The sequence below is a fragment of the Numida meleagris genome, chromosome 5 (assembly GCF_002078875.1).
Source record: "Numida meleagris isolate 19003 breed g44 Domestic line chromosome 5, NumMel1.0, whole genome shotgun sequence".
Classification (NCBI taxonomy): domain Eukaryota; kingdom Metazoa; phylum Chordata; class Aves; order Galliformes; family Numididae; genus Numida; species Numida meleagris.
The window spans coordinates 18,607,784-18,626,988 of NC_034413.1; the positions used below are offsets into that span (position 1 = coordinate 18,607,784).

A 19,205-nucleotide genomic window follows, 5' to 3' on the forward strand; every position below is an offset into this window, starting at 1 on the left:
CAGAGGAGCACTTGGCCTGCCTCTTCTTCTAGCCATAGGAGACATCTACTGCCTCATTAGGTTCAGCCATTTAATGCCAGAAACGAGCTGAACCAAGCCACCCGAGGCTGCAAAACCAACAATGCTCCCACTTGCTCACTATTCCTGGACACTCTTGACACAAAGCCAGCTTCCTTTGTAAGAAGGAAATATTTCCAATGGGGCATTTCGCCTCGAGGTCACCAGCTGGAGCTGGCCCTGGTTGGTAGTGACCAAAAATCTTTACCAGCTGATGGCTACTTGGTGAAATGAGCTGGTGAGTTCGCTCCAGCTCCTGATGGACATGTCTCTGTGTACACAGCCACAGTGGGCACCAACCAACACTCTGAGCTGACAGCCCAAGTACACAACAGGGAAGGAAGCAGAACCTTCCTCCTCATCCCTTCCTGGGGTTTCCAAGCATTATGGACAGGATTGCTATACCCAAATCATCTCACAGGCTGGTTTTACTCTAGATGGCCTTGGAAGCATTGCAGTTTCCATGCAACACAGCTCATCTGAGGCTCCGGCAGCGGGAGCAGAGTGGCTCATGCCACCCCCCAGTCTGAAGGCCAATCTGATGTCATATCGCAGTGCGAATGGGACTGTCTGATGTCATCTCAGTGCTAATAGGACATGGCATAACATGTCAGCTGAGGCTGCAGGGGAAAGCTTCTGATCCATTCACTATGCTGCACTACAATAGAACATAACATAGTATAATGTGTAGGTTAACTTAGACACCCTCAGGCAGATTTTTGGAGATGGATGGATGGATAGATACATTTATACAAAGTATACATACGTTATATCACTCTATTGATTTTTAAAAAGTTCCAGGTCTGCCTGACTATAATGAGATTTTTGAACTTTGTGTTGCAATCAATGAGGGGAATATTATTGGCCTGGAGAATTGATATACCCGCTCTCTGTGGCTTGTTCTGCTCCTGGACTGCCCCTGCCCCCAAGGTGTACGATTCCATCAGACACTTAACCTCTTTTACAGTGTCATCAGGCTAAAAGGAATCTAATAGTGACACGGGACTTGTGCTCAGCACTCTGGCACTATTGCTTTCCTGTCACAAATAATTTATAGCTTTCTATTTCCATCCCTTTGCCTGCACCCCATCCCCTCTTTCTGTTTCTCTGGGCTGGGGGAAATCAATAAACTCACACAACCAGAGTGGCACTTCAGGGGGCTTTAGGGGGAATGTGAGAGGAAAGAAAAGGGAAAAAAAATAGAAAAGAAGAAGAAAGTTGCATTATTTGCCCTAGCACTGACTCCTCAAATCAGCTCCCAGCTCATGCACACCAGTATGACCTAAGAATCCAGCCCCTTGGCCTGAGGTCCTCTGACACCTCCTGTCTGTGTGCCCACAGCTGTGAACCAGGCACCCCTGCACTATGTGGGGTGAGGAGTGGGAGGGTTCTCTGTCCCCAGCCAGAGCCCTGACATCACCTATCTGCAGTTAAGTCCCAGGCGTCCTCTCCCCCTCCAGGAACTGCCCAGGTTTCACCGTCTACTTGTGTTTTCCAGTAACCTGAGGTGATGTGCTCTGAAATGCCTTTCTCTTCCTACGAAGGCTTCACTTTGTGAAGCCATGCCTTTTCAGAAATGTCCTCCCGAAGTCTCTGCCTACCTCTGTCCATGCCACACTGCCCACTAGCCACATATTTGCTCTTTGAAGTTGTGCCAACTTTTTCTTTAGTGTGAATTTCTAAGAGAAACCCCTTGGGTGGGCAGGGAGAATGCATTATTTGCTTTCACTTTCTGTGGAGAGAGTTTTGGGGAGAGGTTAAAGCTAATACAATGCAAGGCTGACAGTTCCAGAAACTAAGCCGAAAGAGCATCTGCAGCCTTCATCCTAATTGGAGAGGCTTGTTTTAAGCTCAGAAAGGAATTTAGTCTCCATGGCCTTCACAGGTCATGGCTTATTTGCTGAGCCCCTTGGTAAGACATGGTTGTTCCTGAGTCACTGCTACCCAGCATCTGGCAGTGGGCAGGCCCCCCAGCCAAGCATTAGGGGATAGTGATTTTCTTTCACACCGACCTCAGCTGGATTTAAATCAGTGACTTAGAGGTGAAAGATTGCATGTAACAAGAAACGGAACACTGACAATTGCAGTTCAGTTTATTTTCATTCTCAACTGCACTGTGAACTTTGTGGCATTCACTGAGGCATTGTTTTGGGTTCCCGTACTGTGTTCGTGCACAACCTGATAAACAAAAGCAGAATCCCTTTACTGTAGATTCTTTTTCCTGGTGACCTATATCCCCTCATCATTCCATATAGGTGCCTCCTGCTCCCATTGTCTCATTTACAAAGAGTAGGGCTTTGGGAAAGCCCTCCATCAGTTCAAATCTCCCGGTTCTATGCCAAAAGGAATTTCTGAAGTATGCAACAAAATGCAGTCTACACCATTTGTAAATCTAGCAGTGGCTGTTGGCTGCAAAGGCTGCCACATGAGCATGCGAGCAGATCTGATCACAAACAATAACGCGGTGGCTAACACATATGAGAGGCTGGATCCCAGATTGCTCGCTGAGCACCATAATCATGCAGTGACTACATGGTTGGGGAAGATGACAGAGTACAGCAAGGACAAATCTGCGGGAGCAGGACCATTAAAGCATCAGAACCAGGACCGCAAGAAGTGCTAAGATGGTGCTCTGCTGCAGCCAGATGTCAGCTCAGGCTCTGATTGTTGGAAACGCGATGTTCAAAGGCCCAGAGAAATTGCATGAAGAGTTGAGTTCTGAACATGTTTTGCTCTTTTTTCAGGATTATCAGAACCAAAGTTCAGCAACCTTTCCACCCAACACCAGATGGGAGCGGGACAGGTGTGGCTGCACCAGGACATACTATCGGTAAGGAGACTGGCACGGAGGGGTTGGTGATGGGACAGGTGGAAATGGGAATGAAGCTCAGCAGGAGTGAACAAGTCTGACAAGCAGGTGCTAGGGAGAAGGGAGATGGGGGGAAAGAAACCTCACCAGAAAGCGGAGGTTTCTGTTCTCTGCTGCTCTACCTGCATTGCAGAGTTTACCCAAAGGAGTTTGCCCAAAGCTATCCTGCCTCAACACTCCTTTCACTTGCTAGCTCTCTCCTTCACCTTCCTAGAGAGACGTACTTGCCACTATCCTACTCAAGCACTAGCCTTCACCTTTCTTCTCCTTCTTACTTGAACTTGCTTTCCTCCTCTCTCCCCATTTCTCATCTCTCCCTTTGCTGGAGCCAGCCTGTTTCTGAGACAGCAATGCACAGATCAGGATATGCCATTCTGATACCTCACTACAGAGACTTTCGATGTTCTAGCTCTGCAGTCAGCTATCCCATGGGTGTATTTCTCTGAGAAAATGTATTTTCTGCTAGGGGAAATGGGCTTATTGAGGTGAGCAGAAGATGGAGGCTGTAATAAAGCTACCAAATGTCTACTAGTCTGTTGTGTTTAAAGGTGCTGTGCTAGACATGTGATGGGGTGTTGTTCGCTGATGTGGGTTGTACGGTGCAAATGTCTGCTGCTGCTGTTAGCACTGGGTTATCTAATAGCAATTAAGAGCAGGAGAGAACATGTAACGTTATGCGATATTGTGGCTTATCTGTGGCTTAAGACATTGTCTTAGATGCTATTGGTTACTGAGAATCAGTGGCTAAACAAGGATTTACTGGAAAGTGCTGGCCTATGTGGAACAGAGCTGGCAGATACACTCCTGTACATGAACTGTGTTCAAGAGCACAAAAGAATTAATGACCCAGTATGGAAGAACATTTCTGGATGCCCTTTTAATCTGAACTCGCTCAATGGCCTGGGAAACACTGACCACATCAGATGGAGTTGGCAGATATTATCCCTTCTTGGAGAAGCAATGCAATGTCTAGGGAATGAGTTGGCGGTGGCTGTGAGCACTGCTGCTGGAGCCTCTCATTGCTCTGGGGTGTACTGAGAAGTGTGGGTCTACATTGGGCAGTGCTGGCAGGTTCTGCTCTGTTCTGGAAAGCCTCTGCTGGAGGTATTGAATGCTTCAGCTCAATGCTTTATGAGCTGAATGATGGCTAGTGGCTTGTAAGGGAACTGGGATATCCTCCTAATGACTGGGGCATGCTGGGACATAATGGACTTGCCTACTGGATGTTCAACTCTACTTGCTCTATAACCTAAAGCCCTAATTATTGGGGAGTAATTATTTCTAATCTGGGTGATTTGTCCTTTCCGATATATTGGAAACTCAAGAGCAGTCCTGGAGAGTCCTGAGTGGCTGGAGGAGTCTGCCAGTTTACACTGATCTGTGCAAGAGAAAGATACAAGATTTTTATTAATCTTGGTTGGAGTATGTATCACGAGCTCATAGTTTGTTCTAGAAGGGAACTGAATTTATTGGCCCAACACTGAAGAGCTTCTCACCTGTGCTAAGAGAAGGTGATTTTTCATGGAGTGTGTTGGGTGGACACGTTAGAGTGCTGTCTTAGCTGGTCTGGCTAAGACAGAGTATGTGCACTCCAGGTGGAAAAATGTTCAGAGGAAATGATCTGGCAAAATATGGATAGTCTGAGAGCCCCTGGGGAATGTGGCCTGTGCAGCATTGCACTCAGTTACCTTGGATGCCCTGGGAGACCTGCTCTGAACCGGGAAACAACAAGGTTTAGCTTCATGGTGGAGCACACTGGCTTGTTCCTACTGGTCCTGTACAGGAAGGCTATGGAGATGCGGCATATGAACAGGATGGCACAGCTAGGATTCGGCAGCATTAGCAGAGCAGGATTAGCACGAGTCCTTCTGTGTGTGGGACAGGGAGTCTGCTTAGTGCCCAGGCTCTCCTGTGAGAGTAGTGGTATGTGTAGCTTTCAGTGGGGGGATCCCTGAGTGCTGGCTGCTCTCCTCATGGCCCTTTCTCCATTTTCCTTTTGTCCAGTGCCCAGTACAGCATCCCCTCCCGTCTCCAGTGCCTCCAATGATCCAGTGGGCTCTTACTCCATTAACGGGATCCTGGGGATTCCTCGGTCGAATGGCGAGAAGAGGAAACGTGATGAAGGTAGGGGGAGGGGAGAAGCTCATCCTCCCTTTTATATTCTTTGTCCCCATGTACAGGCTCCAGTTTCAGGCCAAGGTTTGCAGCTGCTCCAGGGGCTAGATCAGTTTTAGCAACAGAGACCAGTTCCCCGCCACTGCCCTGCTGGCTTGGAGTGCTCTTCTTCCGAGGCCTTTTCATGACAGGCTGCGTCTCCAGACATCTGCTCGGCAGGCAGAGAACCGTCTCCATTGCTGGAACTGATCCCAAGTTCATTTACTGCTGGAAATGGCTGGAACTGAGCCCCCTAGGTGCCAGCAGGTGCCTAGACTTGGAACTGTGGGTAAACAAGGTTTCCCCAACTCACTTGTTTTCAAACCAAATGCCATCTCAGAGAAGCATCAGCAACGTTGGGCATCTTTCCCTCCCCTTGCAAACAAGCTCCTGCCCCTTGGTGTGCCATGAGCTGCATTAGCTGTGGTGGCTATAAGAGCCGGGATTCCATGGGTAGTGTCTATACAGTAGAACTGCCATGCTTGTGACAAGGGGAAAGCAGAACAGGAGCTCTTCTGTGGCCTCAAGGTTGTTATCCAAGCCTTCCACTAGGGATCTAAGAAACTAGGATTAAGCTGTTTCCTTCTCTTTCCTACTTGTTGGGAAGGACTCAGGGCAAAGTGAATCTTGAAATGAACCAAAAGCTGGAGCCTCAGGTCCAGAGAGACACAGTTGGAATAGATGGAAAAGGTCTTGGTGTCTTTATAGTGTCTTTGTACAATTTTGTCTTGCTCTTCTAATTTGATGCGTTCATAAACTGAGGGCTAGGAGGTGAACTTTTCTAAGAGTAGCATCTGACTAGTCTATGCAGCTCAACACTGCCTTCAGGGTGTTGGTTTTGCCTGTTGCACGGGGCTCTCTTGGCAGTGTTGGTGGCTTCCTGTGCTGTGTGTGCAGTAATCCCAGGCTGTGTGGTGTATGGCAGTACCAGGGCTCTTTGTGATGCATGGTGAGAAGGCTCTTCTGAGAGAGATGCTGCATTTTGAGATTCCTCCAGTCATTTCCTCAGCATTGATGCCAGTGAGGTTCACATTTCTAAATTCTAGATCCGAATAGAAAATAATCCCAAGAAAAAGGCAGACCCATTTCTCCTTAATACAAAGTAAAACTAGAGTCTGGAAGCAAAGACCCAATTCATCTCCTATCAAAGCAAATGGGAAGACTTTTGCTGATGCCATTGGAAATTGGATCAAGACCCAGAGGAAGATCCATTTCCCAGCTAGATGGCAGTAGGGCCTAGCTAAGAGAAAAGTGTAGCAATGGAAGGGCTGAGTCAATGCCTCAAAGTCAAAAAAATGTCAGGAGTAAGAGACTGAAAACATTGTAAGCCTCTCTGGCATTTCTTATCATTACTTACAGAGGAAATAGCGTCATTTCAAACTGAGCGACAAGTTTCTCTAATGGTTGTGTATATCTCTTGGCAGTATTTGGGGTTTCTGTGAACCCCTGTTCTCATTCATTCCAGCTTGGTGATCACAAGCTGTCAAGGCGGTGCCTCCATATCTCACATTGAAATGAAGCAGTTCAGTCTGGCTTTAGCAGCTATTCTTTCTAAATACCTGCAAGGATCATCCCACTTAGATGCAGCCACGCAATCATCGCCAGCCCTGGAATTTGAAATTTTTGGAGCAGTACAATTAAATGCAGAAACAATCAAACAAACATCCAAGACCGTGACACTTCACAAAGATTCACTGGCAGTAAGAACAGCTCTCTATGTCTGTCTTTAATTCATCTTGGATTTGATTTTTGAAGGGCAAGAAGCACTGTGCAACTCCCTGCTATTGGCCAAGAGCACACATATCCCCTTAGAAATCAAAAAGGTACCAGACAGTCCTGGAGGTGTGGGATCTCAGTAACACGACACAGCTGCAAACTCCTTAGAGAAGAGCCTTCATTCTGCCATCCTGGGTATCTGCCTCAGGGAGATGTCACACTTCTGCCCCAGAGAAACCTCACAAGGGACCCCTGGCAGCTGCTGAACACCCCTGCTCAGAAGCTGACTCTCTGCGCTCACAGTGGCTGTAAGGAACATTGACAGACACCATCATAGCAGAGCTAGGCCCTAAAGTCAGAAGGTCCAAGGGGAGGTTTTGCACAGCCAGTAACCTGCACTGCCGCTGGGTAACCTGCCCTGCAGCACTGAGGGCTCTGGGCACTCCTAGCTGAGATGAGGATTAAGAAAGCAAGGCAAGAAGTCCAGTGCAGGTATTCCTTGCACGCTCATGCTGGATATATAGACCTTCTCAGTATTTCCCAAAGCTTCTGAGCTCCGTCTTGTTGCACTTTCTTAACTGCAGGGTTTATTCTCACGTAGAAAAGAACATCTACTTTCCCAGCATTTTGGGAATGTCTCTTCCCTAAAGAAGGCAGAGACAGCAGCACTGTTCTCCTTCTTTCTCCTCCACTGGGCCAGCTTCGCTGCAAGGATGATGCTTTGTGAGGAATGCAGTTCTGCGGAGAGAGGGGAAGGACCAAAGTGCTCCTGAATCCTGGCTCCTGAAAACTTTGTTAGCAACCCCTGCACTGGCTGGGGACAGGGTGGGAGAGATAGAGGAGCCCCTGTCTGAGCACAGCCCCTCCCCCAGGTACTCTTTTCTGCAGCTGGCGCTGCATTAGACAGTAGCACAGATGATTAAGAAGAGGAGAGATAATTATGTGTCAAGATGATGTAGCAGAACTCCCAAGTTGGACAGGAGGAGCCAGAGATGGGCTTAGCAATGGCCGATGACAGCCAGGTGTGTCCCTCGTGGAGAAGCGGGGGACCAATGTACCAAATGTGCTGGCTGGCCTGGGAAGAATACGGCACTGAGAGTGAGCTAGATCTGAGCATCTGAATGGCAGCACAGCCTCTGGTGTGTCAGCCGCTTCTCCCAGCTTCGTATCGTCAGCAAACTTGCTGAGGGTGGGCTCTATCCCTTGATCCAGATCGTTGTTGTTCTGTAGTTCCATAATCCCCCACTGACAGCTAAAAGGGTGAGAACTGGGGTGAGCCATAGGAGCTAAGAAAAAATTAGTAGTGCTCCAATACTATAGTCTTAAGCAGTATATAGAAAGAAAAGGGAGAGAGAAGACAGATAGATGGATAAACAGATAAATAATTTGACAATGTGAAAAGAATGTTTCAAATGGTTCCCTGCATCTCCAGCTGAGTAAAACTTTGGGAACATTTACAAAACTATTCTTGTTAAAAACAGCTCTTTCTCTCAATAGCAGGCCACAAATGAACTTCTCTATAGACCCAAATTCTCATTTGGGATTTGTGTTCCAGCGAGGCTAGTGTTGTAACAATCCCAGCATTATTAATCTTGGTCCCTGACAATATCTGTAGTATTTGACAGCATTACTGGCAATAATATCTGCAGTGCTGACAATGGCAGAGATAATATCCCCCAGTATTATTGGCATTAGCAGGGATCATATCTACAGCCTGTTATTGGCGGGAGCAGACGTAATGTGTCCAGTATTATTAGTATCAGTAGTAATAAAACCCACAGGCTTGTTAGTGTGATCAGTGCTAATATCAGCAGTGGGTTTGTGGGAGAGGAGGGGACAAAGTGATTGCTCCTGTAAATGGCAGTAATACTCAGGCTGTTTGCAGTAAAGGAATCCCCGGTGGGGATGGGGGAGCTAACCTCGGAAGGCAGAAGTTCCTCCTTCCCTCTCTTCACCTGTCACTTGGACGATCACAGTGATTTACACTGAAATAAGTGAGGCAGGGCTGTGTCAGTGCAGGGGAACAGTGAAGGGTCACTGCTATTTTGGCAGGTCAGTTACAGGTGTATCGATGCAGGTGATTCACCGTGCAGTTCCAAATGAGGCTGCATGCTGCAGGCCGTGGCACTGAGCTGCTCAGAACAAGGTACTGCATGCAGCCATAGGAGCATTCTCACTACTGGCCATGTAGCTGCAGGATAGGCAGCGTCACTGCGGTGCTATGTGTTGCTTTCGTACTGCATCCATAATTTTCTGACTCTTACTATCACAGCATCCTCTGCTGAGGAGCATTACGTTGTCACAGGTGGCTTTCTCTTCTCGCACTCCCAATGGGGACTCTGACTGCAGAGCAAGGTTTGACAGCAGTCAGCTTAAGGGATTTCCAGCTTGTCCATGATGCCTATGTTCCTTCTGGGAAGGCAGAAATGCCTCCATCAGTGGAGTGTGGAGCAAGGAGAGCTGCTACAGTCCCAGACCAGAAAAGGGTTTTTTAGGTGCTGCCCCAGAACACAATGTCTTGAAGAAAATTTTGAACTCAATAATTTCAGTGAAAGGTAGTGCGGAGAGGAGAGACGTATATGTGTTTGCAGAGGTCTCAGGCTCTGAGCAGCTATATAGCAGGTGAGTGTGCCACTGCAAGTGTTATCCCATTTGTGCTGCTCATGGTGGCAATGATTATATCACTTGGAAGATGTGGTTGTGACATTTCAGGTGACTTCATGTCACTGTCAGTGCCATCGATACATCTTTGCAGGCGGCGTGACTGTGGTTATCATGTTGTGGGTTTCTGACACTAATGATGAGATAAGTGTACTGCTGCTTGTATGCTGCCCTGCTGCACTCGAGGCCATCGTGCTCTGCAAGGAGGCGGTGGTGAGGTGGTACGTCTGTGTCACTGCTCGAGCAGTGCTGTTTCCATGAGGTGACTTGGTGCCTCGTGGCCGGCTGCGCTGTACTGTCATTGCCACTCAGGCAGTTGCTACTGCAGTTGATATCATTTGTTGACTGGTGACAGACTGTCATCTGATCTTGACCAAAGTCAAGAGGGGTACATCACCTTGGTGCTGTCTTGAGCACTGTATGTTTTCATGGAATACAGTCGTGCTGCTCCACAACATACTGGGGTTGTTCCAGGACAGACAGCATGCTTACATTGTCATCTGCAGTGTGATGGTGCTCTGCCACTGGTGTAGTGGTATGAGGGCCCTGAACTGCCCTGAAGAGAAACGCATTTGTTGTCCTGTGCTACCTGCGCATGTCTGCAAGGCATTGCACCTGACTGTATCGTGACATCTAATGTACGTTCACCTCAGGGCAATAGGTGGACTTCAGTTCTCCCAGTACTGCTGTGCTGTTGAAGACAACAGAGTGTGCTTGGACCCCTGCAGGTGACACAACAGCATTGCTGTGGTGTGGCTGCATTGTCTTGTGCTGTGATTTCTTGTCACCACAGCTGATGTGTTTGCACTATTCCATATGATTGCTTTACTGCAGGTCTACAGTAGTTTTACTGACACCAGAGACACATGCAGTTACGTTACCTCAGGTGCTAACTCCCCATTCCAATCACCAAACACAGCTTCAGGGTGTGCACCCAGCAGTTCATGGCTGTGCACACAGAGTGAGAAATCTCTGGGGTGTGTCACTCTGACAGCACCTTCCCCCTGCTCTGCCCAGGACAGTGCAGTATCACACCGTGTGGCCAAGTTCCCAATGGCTATCTGGTTGCAGTGATGGTGTGTTGCAGCAGACAGCAGCGGTTATGGAGAACTTCCAGGTTCACTGTGCCTACACAGATCAGAGTAGGTTGCACTCCTCTCACTCCAGATGAAGATGTAAATCAAGAGGCACTTTATTCTCAGCAGCCCCTTATCTCTTCCTCCTGAGGGTCTTTGCTGGCAAGACTCTAGGAGAACACGAGGCAGGCACCTCCCAAATGAGCTGCGGGATGGACAGCAAAGGGAGAGGATGTGTGGAGAAAGCGAGCCGCGGAGACTGGATAAAGGCGATGGCCATGCATAAGCAGCACAGCACAGTCAGAAAGGTGGGCTGCTGCACCACTGAGCTGGAGCCTGCCTGTAACAGAGAGGGACAGATGTCTGTCTGTGTGTGCAGCCTGGCAGTTCGGAGGGTGCGTGGCTCGGGAGGGCTTCAGGTAAGGGGGAGTTAACAGCTTACATCACAGGCAGCCGTTTGGACAGTTTGCTCTGCTTCTGAAGCTGACACAGCTGCTTAGTTTGGCATGGTTTGGCACTATCTGAAGACAAGCTGGTTTGGCTTCAGCTGTGTTTGTGTGCGTCTCTGCTTGTGTATCTGTGTACCTCGGAATGCACGCCTGTTTGTTTTCTGTATCTCTGTGTTAGGGTGACTGCTCTCTACTTATCAGTGTTTATTGTACCACGATGAGCGGCAGGGTACACCCATAATTTTGTGCATGCACCCAGAGACCTGGACAATGTCTATGTTAAGCTGTGTATTGCCTAGCAGGGGTATGCATAGTGTGGATCATCTGGATGTCCGGGCGTGTACGGCTCAGCATTAGTGCTATGTATTTCTATGAACACCAGGTATTTGTATTCACATGTTATGCACATATGTGAATGTTGTATATTTGTATGTATATTCTCTGTGTATGTGTTGTTACATAGCTGGGAGTATCAATGTATCTTTGTGGCTGCCAGACACAAATACATAGCCTGTTAGTGCTGTGCACCTCTGTATATAGTCTGTACAGAGGGTACATTTGCATTGGGATTATTTATTTGTGTGCATGTTTTATATGCATATATTGGCTGTTCTTGCCTGTGTGAAAGTTATCTATTTATATAAATAGTTTGTATTTGTTTACAAGATTTAATTTTGTATATGTGAATTTAAGGAAATTCCATTGAGTTCCAGTTTTCCATTTAGTTAGTGTATGTATGTTGTTGTAAGTTATTTGTTTATTCAGAAATTACATTTAATTGATACATACTGCATTAGTACTTTCTTGTGTCCCAGACTGCATTCTTGCGTTTTCAAATGTTACTGGCTGTGTTGTGTGAGTCTTACTTATGCTTTTCTTGAAGTTTATTTGTGTGAGTGCCCTGAATGCATGCTTATCTGACTGCTTATTTATGGGCGTTCAGTTTGTGGCTAGATCTTCTCCTGCGTTTTTGACTCACTCCTGGGAGGGGCCGTTGCAGCTGATGTCAGCAGGAGTCAGGCAGCGACAGCTCCTCCCGGTGTCTCTGAGCACCCCACGCTCCCACCTGTGCAGAGGCTGCTCCCTGGCTGTGCTGCTGCCTGTCTCTCTAACGATCTGTACGCTGGCTCTGCCTGCATTCGGGGGGTGGCTGCTGCACTGGCTCATGGACATAAAGACTACAGCAGCACAGTGCCTGGATCCGTGAGGATCTCAGGGCACGGTGGGTGACAGAATGAATCCCAAGAGGGATAGGAATAGGTAGCAATGTGGAAGCAAACGGTGCTTTTAGATGATTGTTGGTGATGTGGCAAGGGGACACAAAGCTAGTATAGAAGTGGATCCGGGTGCCGTGCCGGTGGGAGCTGGTGATGGTACTGTTACTGGGTCGAGTGACATGGCAATAAGACTCAAGGGTAATACTGCTACAGAACCAAGGTGATGTGGCACTGAGGGGCAGTGGGGATCAAAGTGCCACAGTGGTGGCCCAGGCTGATCTGTCAGAACAGTGAGGGCTGGGAAACCCCTTTCAAGAATCAGTTTAAAAGGCAAAAGAGAACAGGAGGAGCAGAGTAGAATAGATCTGAGGCAACTCCAAGGACATGCAGGGTGGCTGTAGAAGGCAAGTAGCCAGCAGTGTGGGACATGCTCCATCTCCATGACATCGGTTGCATCCTGGTATCAAGGGACAGGGCAGTCTGGTCACAGTGGCTGTTTGCATCATAGTGATGGAGAGCAGGGATAACTCAGTGATGACATCAGGTGACTGACATATCCCGTGATGGTAGCCACGGAGTGTGTGGGCAGGGGCACTATTCCCAGCTGCTGGAAAAACAAAGAACCTAACGGGCAGTAAAACAAAAACAAAGGAGACTTGGAAGCACCTGACAGCCCTAATTCATCACGGCCCAAGATTTTTTTTCCCCCTCATGTTCCCATTATATTTGTTTGTAAAAGTGGAAATCAATTTTGAAGGTAATTTTCTGGAAAGAATGGAAGGGAGGTGGGAGGGCCGGATAAGGCAGAGATGGCAAGAGGAAAAAAAAAATTTAGGCCAGGCACAGCCCAGGGGCAGCTCTTGGCAAGGTGAAAGAAAATTGCATATTCAATCTCCATCCATGAATCTCCCTTGCTGCTGCCCGCCTCCTGCTCGAAAACAATGAAGGCTTTCTCCCCTACGCTGCACAACGCCTGAGTATCAGCACTCACTTTAACTTCAGGGTCATTAATTCACCTGATTATTGCAGGAGAGGAGAGGGTTGCAGAGGCATCCGTTCTAAAGAGCCTCCCTTAGCTCATCCTTTGATTAGTTTGGGGTGGGGGGAGTTGAGATAATGTGTTGTCTTGGACTCAGTTTAGAATGGGAGGGGTTGAAGAGGAGGTGGAAGGAGGTAGCGGAGGAACGGGAAAGATATGGCCCGGGTTGTTGTGGAAGGGAGGGTCGGAAACAGTCACCCTCTCATCCCTCTGCTGTGGTGTTATTGCAAATTAAAAGTAGCATGTTCCACTCCGCAGCTATCTTTCAGGGAGGGGAGGGGCATGGGTATATGTCGGCACGGGGATGAGGGGGATCTTATCATTGCTTCTTCAGCAGCCCAGCGTAGTGTCACCCTGTGAGGTGACATTTGAATTTACAATTCCGCTGAGAAAAGCCATTAATTCAGAAATTAACATTTCTCCCTCTCTCTCTCTAGCTCTCTCTCTCTCTCCTTCTCTCTCTCTCTATCTCACATGGATGTGCAAGCAATTGAAAAGACAAAGGAAATAGCCTTAAGGAAGAGACTTTACTGCTACTCTGTCTGTGCAGAGATTGCTACTACTGCTTCTAGATAGATAAACCAATTACCTGAGCTGCTCTGTTCATGGCAGCCTGCTATTACCTCTCTTTGTAGAGCTGACTCCATTGCTGGATTACACCATGTGTATCTCATTAATGTAAACCAGCACGGTACTGGGCACTGTCCCTGACTCTTACTGCCACAGCCCATTGCTCTGTGCCAGGAGAGGGAACCGGGAGAGGAGCGGGGCACGGAGGTGAAGGCAGCGCAGCATATGCCTAACAACAGGGACAGACCACACAGAGCCTGCCTGGAACTGAGCTCAGAGGAGGTGGGAACTTCCCATCCTCAGAGCGGTGAGGATGAGTTAGCCCTGATCTCCTCTGAGGCTGCTGCACAAGAGGCCTCTCTATTGGCACCAGGCGCAGGCAGCTCTGCTCTCAGCACTGCCCTGACTTTCCTCCAGGTGTATTCGTGCAGCACGGTGTTCAGTACAGCTGCAGAGTGTGAGCACAGACGCTGCATGTACGGAGGTGCAGATGTAGCTGACTGCACCCAGGGGCTGAGTGACTCACAGAGACAAGCGGCAAACCACAGAGTACAAAGCCAAAACCAGCGTTCAGGTTTCTGAACAGAGGAGGCCAGATTTCTCTGCAGTGAAATCCACTCCATGATGATTGTGGAGACATTCTTGTCAGAGACAACTGCTGGGAACTAGTCCCACATCACCTCCAGTCCTCTTCCAATTTCATCCTTTGCTCTTTCTCATGTGCTTCTTGCGGCACTCAGCCGCAAGCTGACACTGCCTGGCCCATGTCCGTGTCGCCCACACCTGTGGGGCAGGCCCTCACCCGGTTCTTCCCACCTGCTCCACTGACGTTCCTCCCGCTGCCCCCAGTCTGGGCCCGGGATATGGCACTGTGAGTCTCTGAGCGCTCCTGCAGGGACATGGCAGCCTCCTGCGCCGCTCTGCCTGCTGACACAGCGGGATGCGTCCTAGCAGCACAGCTTACATGGAGACTTGGACATCCATTTTTGCTCACTAAGCACTCCACCTATATAAAACTGAATAGAAATCTTCTCCAACGGGCTTTTCACCCCATAAGGGTCTGACAGTCCCTGTTCAAGTCACTCGTCTAACTTTTATGAAAGGCAGAAACTTGCAGGAAGAGTGAAGGACAAATGGAACAGAACAACTACTTCTGGAAGCCCGGTCCCCATGTGCTCAGTGCATGGAGCATGTGCCTCTCCTTGGCATTGCTGTGGCTCCTTAAATCTTCCTAAAACCTTATCCTCTTAACAAGAGCATCTGCCTCGCTGCCATTCCCTGCGCCCCACACGGTGCGCAGCACATGGCCGAGGAGCAGCATCCCGCAGCAGGCGCTGGAAGACGTATCGCAATCAGCAGAAGCATCGGCAGGCAGTGCCAGTAATTCAAACCATCCTGACCGTTCAGTGAACCCGAACCTGCTGACCTTGACAGCACAAGACAACAGCGGCCTCAGGAATCCCAACCTTCGCAGAGGCGTTGGCGGAGGACGGCTCGTGCTCCCTTCCGTTCTCTCCCCACTCGCATCACAGCAGCCAAAGGGCAAAACAGGAAATCTTCTGTGCACCAATTAGCTCCTAATTTGGCTATCTCTGTGCTCCCAAGTCTTCATCAATGCAATATTAAGCATCACTTGCTGTTTATAGATGGAAATCATTCCCACAGAGGAGTGTCTTCTCGCTCTAAAGGAAAACACTAAGCACCTTGTTCCCAGCCAGGGCCATAGAGGACCCCTCCTCCTCCCCGAACGGGACTGCTGCTGTTTGAAAGGGAAGCTGGAGCTCTTTGCTTCCCTCAGTGATAGCATCAGATCCTCCAAACTTGTTTCCCTGGATCCCAGGGGGAAGCAACAAGATCTCACCTACTGATTAGCTCGTGAGAATTCTGGCTGGGCGGAGGAGGGCAAGGAGGTGACAAGAGCAGGGCAGAGAGGCAGAAAAAGCTATATGATTCATTTTACAACAAGAAAAATGCAGATTGTGAACACGTTAAGGGCCTTTCAGGGAATACTGGATTTCCTCCAGCTACCTCTGTGGCTGCCAAGCGTGCCTGCCACAAACAGCATTTTGTGTTGGCCTGCAGAGGCTAGGGTAAGCCCTAAGACCTTGCACAGGGAGCACAGCTCCAGTAGATGACCTGGTAGAAACAGTTAGACTTACTCAGCCAGTCAGACAAGGCTACCTTCCATAGTTCTTGAGGGTGATCTTCCCATGCATCAATAGGTGTTAAATACATTTCATGCCAATTTAATGCCTTTTAAAATGTCAGTTTTGTCAGGGGCCTAAAAATAATGCCTTGGGGCACATTTCTCCTTTGCTTTTGCTTCACCCACCCAGACACCTTGCAAGTTAGATAGATCCCATCAGGTTCGAGGTACAAAGTCCTCTTCCCACACAGCAGCACAGTGCCTGACCAGGAGCTAGGTCTTGGATATCACATCTACATTTCCATTTGGATGTGTATGTCAGCACTTCTTTCTCTCACTGGTTCTGCCTTTGTTGACAGCTCAGTGGTGTTATTCTGCTTCTAAGCTAGGGGACTACACTAGGACAGGCTCAGGAGGCATCCAATCAAACCTTAATGAGGTGGTTATTGTGTATGAAATGTCCATAAATTCTTGAGGTCCATCCAGCCCTCTCTTAGATACATTAGAAAAAGCTGTTAGAAAGGGCAGGCACATTTCCATGTCTGGTTTCCCAAAGGAGCTGTTGGTTTTTCACTCTGGCTTTTGGCATCTAGTGCATGATAAGGTAGACGTTGAGCACAGGAGTTGACCTTGCAAGCAGATCAGATCTATCCTAGGTTTTAGGAGAACTTTACTAAAACCCAGTGAACTAGAAAACAAACCAGCCACTGCCTTAAAGACACCTATGGCTCTCCTCTACACAGCCTCTGTCTGTGAACTGATTGCTACCAATGGCTGGGTCCCCTCTTACAGTTTGGAACACATCTCCAATATAAATATTACATAAGTCATATCACCACAGGATCTTTCATATATTAGCCAAGTAACTAATGATTTATAGGTATTACAGGAATGGGCACATTCAGAAAAAGAACGTGCATGGTGCCAATCCAAGCTGATTGCAGCATATTGCAGGCCTGTAGCTCTTTCATTGTGTGGCGTTTTGCAATTATCCATCCTGTATAATACATTGTTTATTAAACTTCTCATTCTGAAGATCTCATTTACTACTGAAATGTGGCTGACTCGGATGGACCGTGGCAGATGTTGAACAATGCAGAGCATTAACACTGAAATTTCGCTGTGCCATGTCCAAATGAAACCACAGGAGAATTAAGATATGCTGTGGGTAATCACTCAGGCTGGATTTTGTTCAGGACAGCCAGGTTAATGTCTGTACTCTTACAAAAAATGCCATGGGAATTTTAATGACTCTGAGTGATTGGAGTCTTTGTTTTATGGCACATCAAAAATGGCAGCTCTAAAAACACTCTGCTTGAGCACTGGTTTAGTGCTGACTCAGAAGAGCTTCCACTAACATGATTCACCGACATCTGGCTCAGGGGTAGGCACAGCCTTGTTTGACTTGGGAGGTTAAGGTAAAAGCATGTATGAGGGGAAAATAAGGTAGAATGAAAGGAAAGGAGAGTCTGGAGCAAGAGAGACAGAAGGAGATGAGGGATACAGAAGCATGTTGGTGGGGGATCAGCCCAATGGAACCAAGCAGGCTAAGAAGGAATTCGTATTTTCTAGACTGTGAGTTAGCGGCACGCATGGACTTGTCCGGGTCTGCTGAGTCCTAGTACTGGTGGCCTCACTCTCAGGCACCAGTGGGCTCCACTGGGTTCTCAGGGGTCTCCAGGCCATGGGCAGTGGGGTTGGCAGGAACAGCCCAGCCCGTGTTCCCTCCCTTGTCTCTAGCGGTTCTGATGGCAGTGTTGATTTGCATGTCAGGCAAAGCACTGCTCGCGAAAAAAAACCTTCCAGTGTGGCAGTGTCAGCGCTCGCTGTTGTTCGACAGTGTAAAATTAAATTAATAAAGCCCCCAACACAGGAAAACATAACAGGAAATTAATGGCCTTTACTGTCGCTCTGATGCAGTCATTTGCAACCCTGCTTTCCGCACCAAAGACTTCATAAATGCAAGCAGTTTCTCTAAACAAGCATAGTTAGGGCTGCATGCGATGTAATTTTTTGCGTTGCTTCTGTCCTTCGGAGCTAACAAAAGGCACCCGTTTTTTTGTGCTCACCAAGGGGGGGATCCTGACGAGAGGGAGCTCCCCAACAAATCGCTTAGGAAGATGAGAGGAGGCAGCAAAGACAGCCAGCATACGCCAGCAGTGTTAAGCACATCTCAGCCCTGGCAGAGGGAAGAGCAGGGCTTCCAGCGCCTGCCTCCCTGCAGCAGCTCTCCCTGAGCCTCTGCGCTAAAGGCAGTGTGCTGGGCACCACGGCAGTATAAATCAGGGTAACCCTTCTGATAACTTTCAGGATGTGTAAATCAGTATAACCACCGAGTGCAGGAGACTTAGAGATTTACACTAACTTGGGGATCTGGCTGGCTGTGTGATAGTGTTGCTTGCTCCTCCGCCAACATAAACAAAGCAGATGTACTGGCTCCTGGAGGCAGCTGCATTTCTATCTGGCTAGCAGTTAAGCCTAGCAGTGCTAGTGAGAGATATTGGACCCACACTCTGTCCTTCATTACAATGGTATAAATCCCCAGTGACTCCTCTGAGGTAAGGGAATTGTTGTAGATTTACAGCAGCCTGAGAGCAGAATATGTGCCCTCACCTCCAGAATACCCAAAGGTCACAAAGCTGTGGTGACAGCTTGCACAAAAAGCACCAGCTTTGGCTCCCTGCACTAGCACACCTCATCTGCACACCCATACACGCTGTCGTGCCTGCTGTACATGCGTCCAAGGCAGCTGTTTGCAGACTAACACCTGGAAAGGCCTTTACTGAAGCACTCAGTAAAGTTGGATGTGCTGATTATGCTATTACGTAAAGCTAGGTCTGCACAGACTTAGTTTCCCAGGGCCAAATTTGCAATCACACATTCAGATGCTGTAGTAAATACATATGATTTTCATATGCACACACACACTCACTTCCTTAAATGCACATTTGCATGCTCCCCTGATAATCCTAGACAGATCTGAGTACACACTTCATTACACATTTGCACACACAATTCATTTCATTTACATTCTCATTGAGCATTGCTGTTTTGCTCATGCGAGCCCTGTGTTAATGCTGCACTGCCCACCTCTGCTCCTCCTGATGCCTCCATCCCACGCAGCCCCATGCTGGCGGCCCTGGCACACATCTCACTCCCTCACAGGCACGCACTCTGCCCCGCACCAGCAGCCTTCCTTGCTCACAATTCCTCGCCTGACCTACACTCTAATTTCAAAACATAAAACCCCT

General features: G+C 48.3%; 1 protein-coding gene across 23 annotated transcripts in view; it reads left to right on the forward strand.

Moving 5' to 3' along the window:
- Positions 1 to 19,205, forward strand: part of PAX2 (paired box 2) — a 91,675-nt gene that overhangs the window by 37,820 nt on the left and 34,650 nt on the right. For 21 of the 23 annotated variants that reach the window (XM_021399022.1, XM_021399018.1, XM_021399016.1 and 18 more), the window contains 2 exons: positions 2,802 to 2,887; positions 4,931 to 5,050. In XM_021399022.1, the coding sequence (XP_021254697.1) occupies positions 2,802 to 2,887; positions 4,931 to 5,050 (206 nt within the window). The remainder of the gene's footprint in view (positions 1 to 2,801; positions 2,888 to 4,930; positions 5,051 to 19,205) is intronic. The other 2 variants (XM_021399015.1, XM_021399034.1) reach the window with 1 other exon arrangement.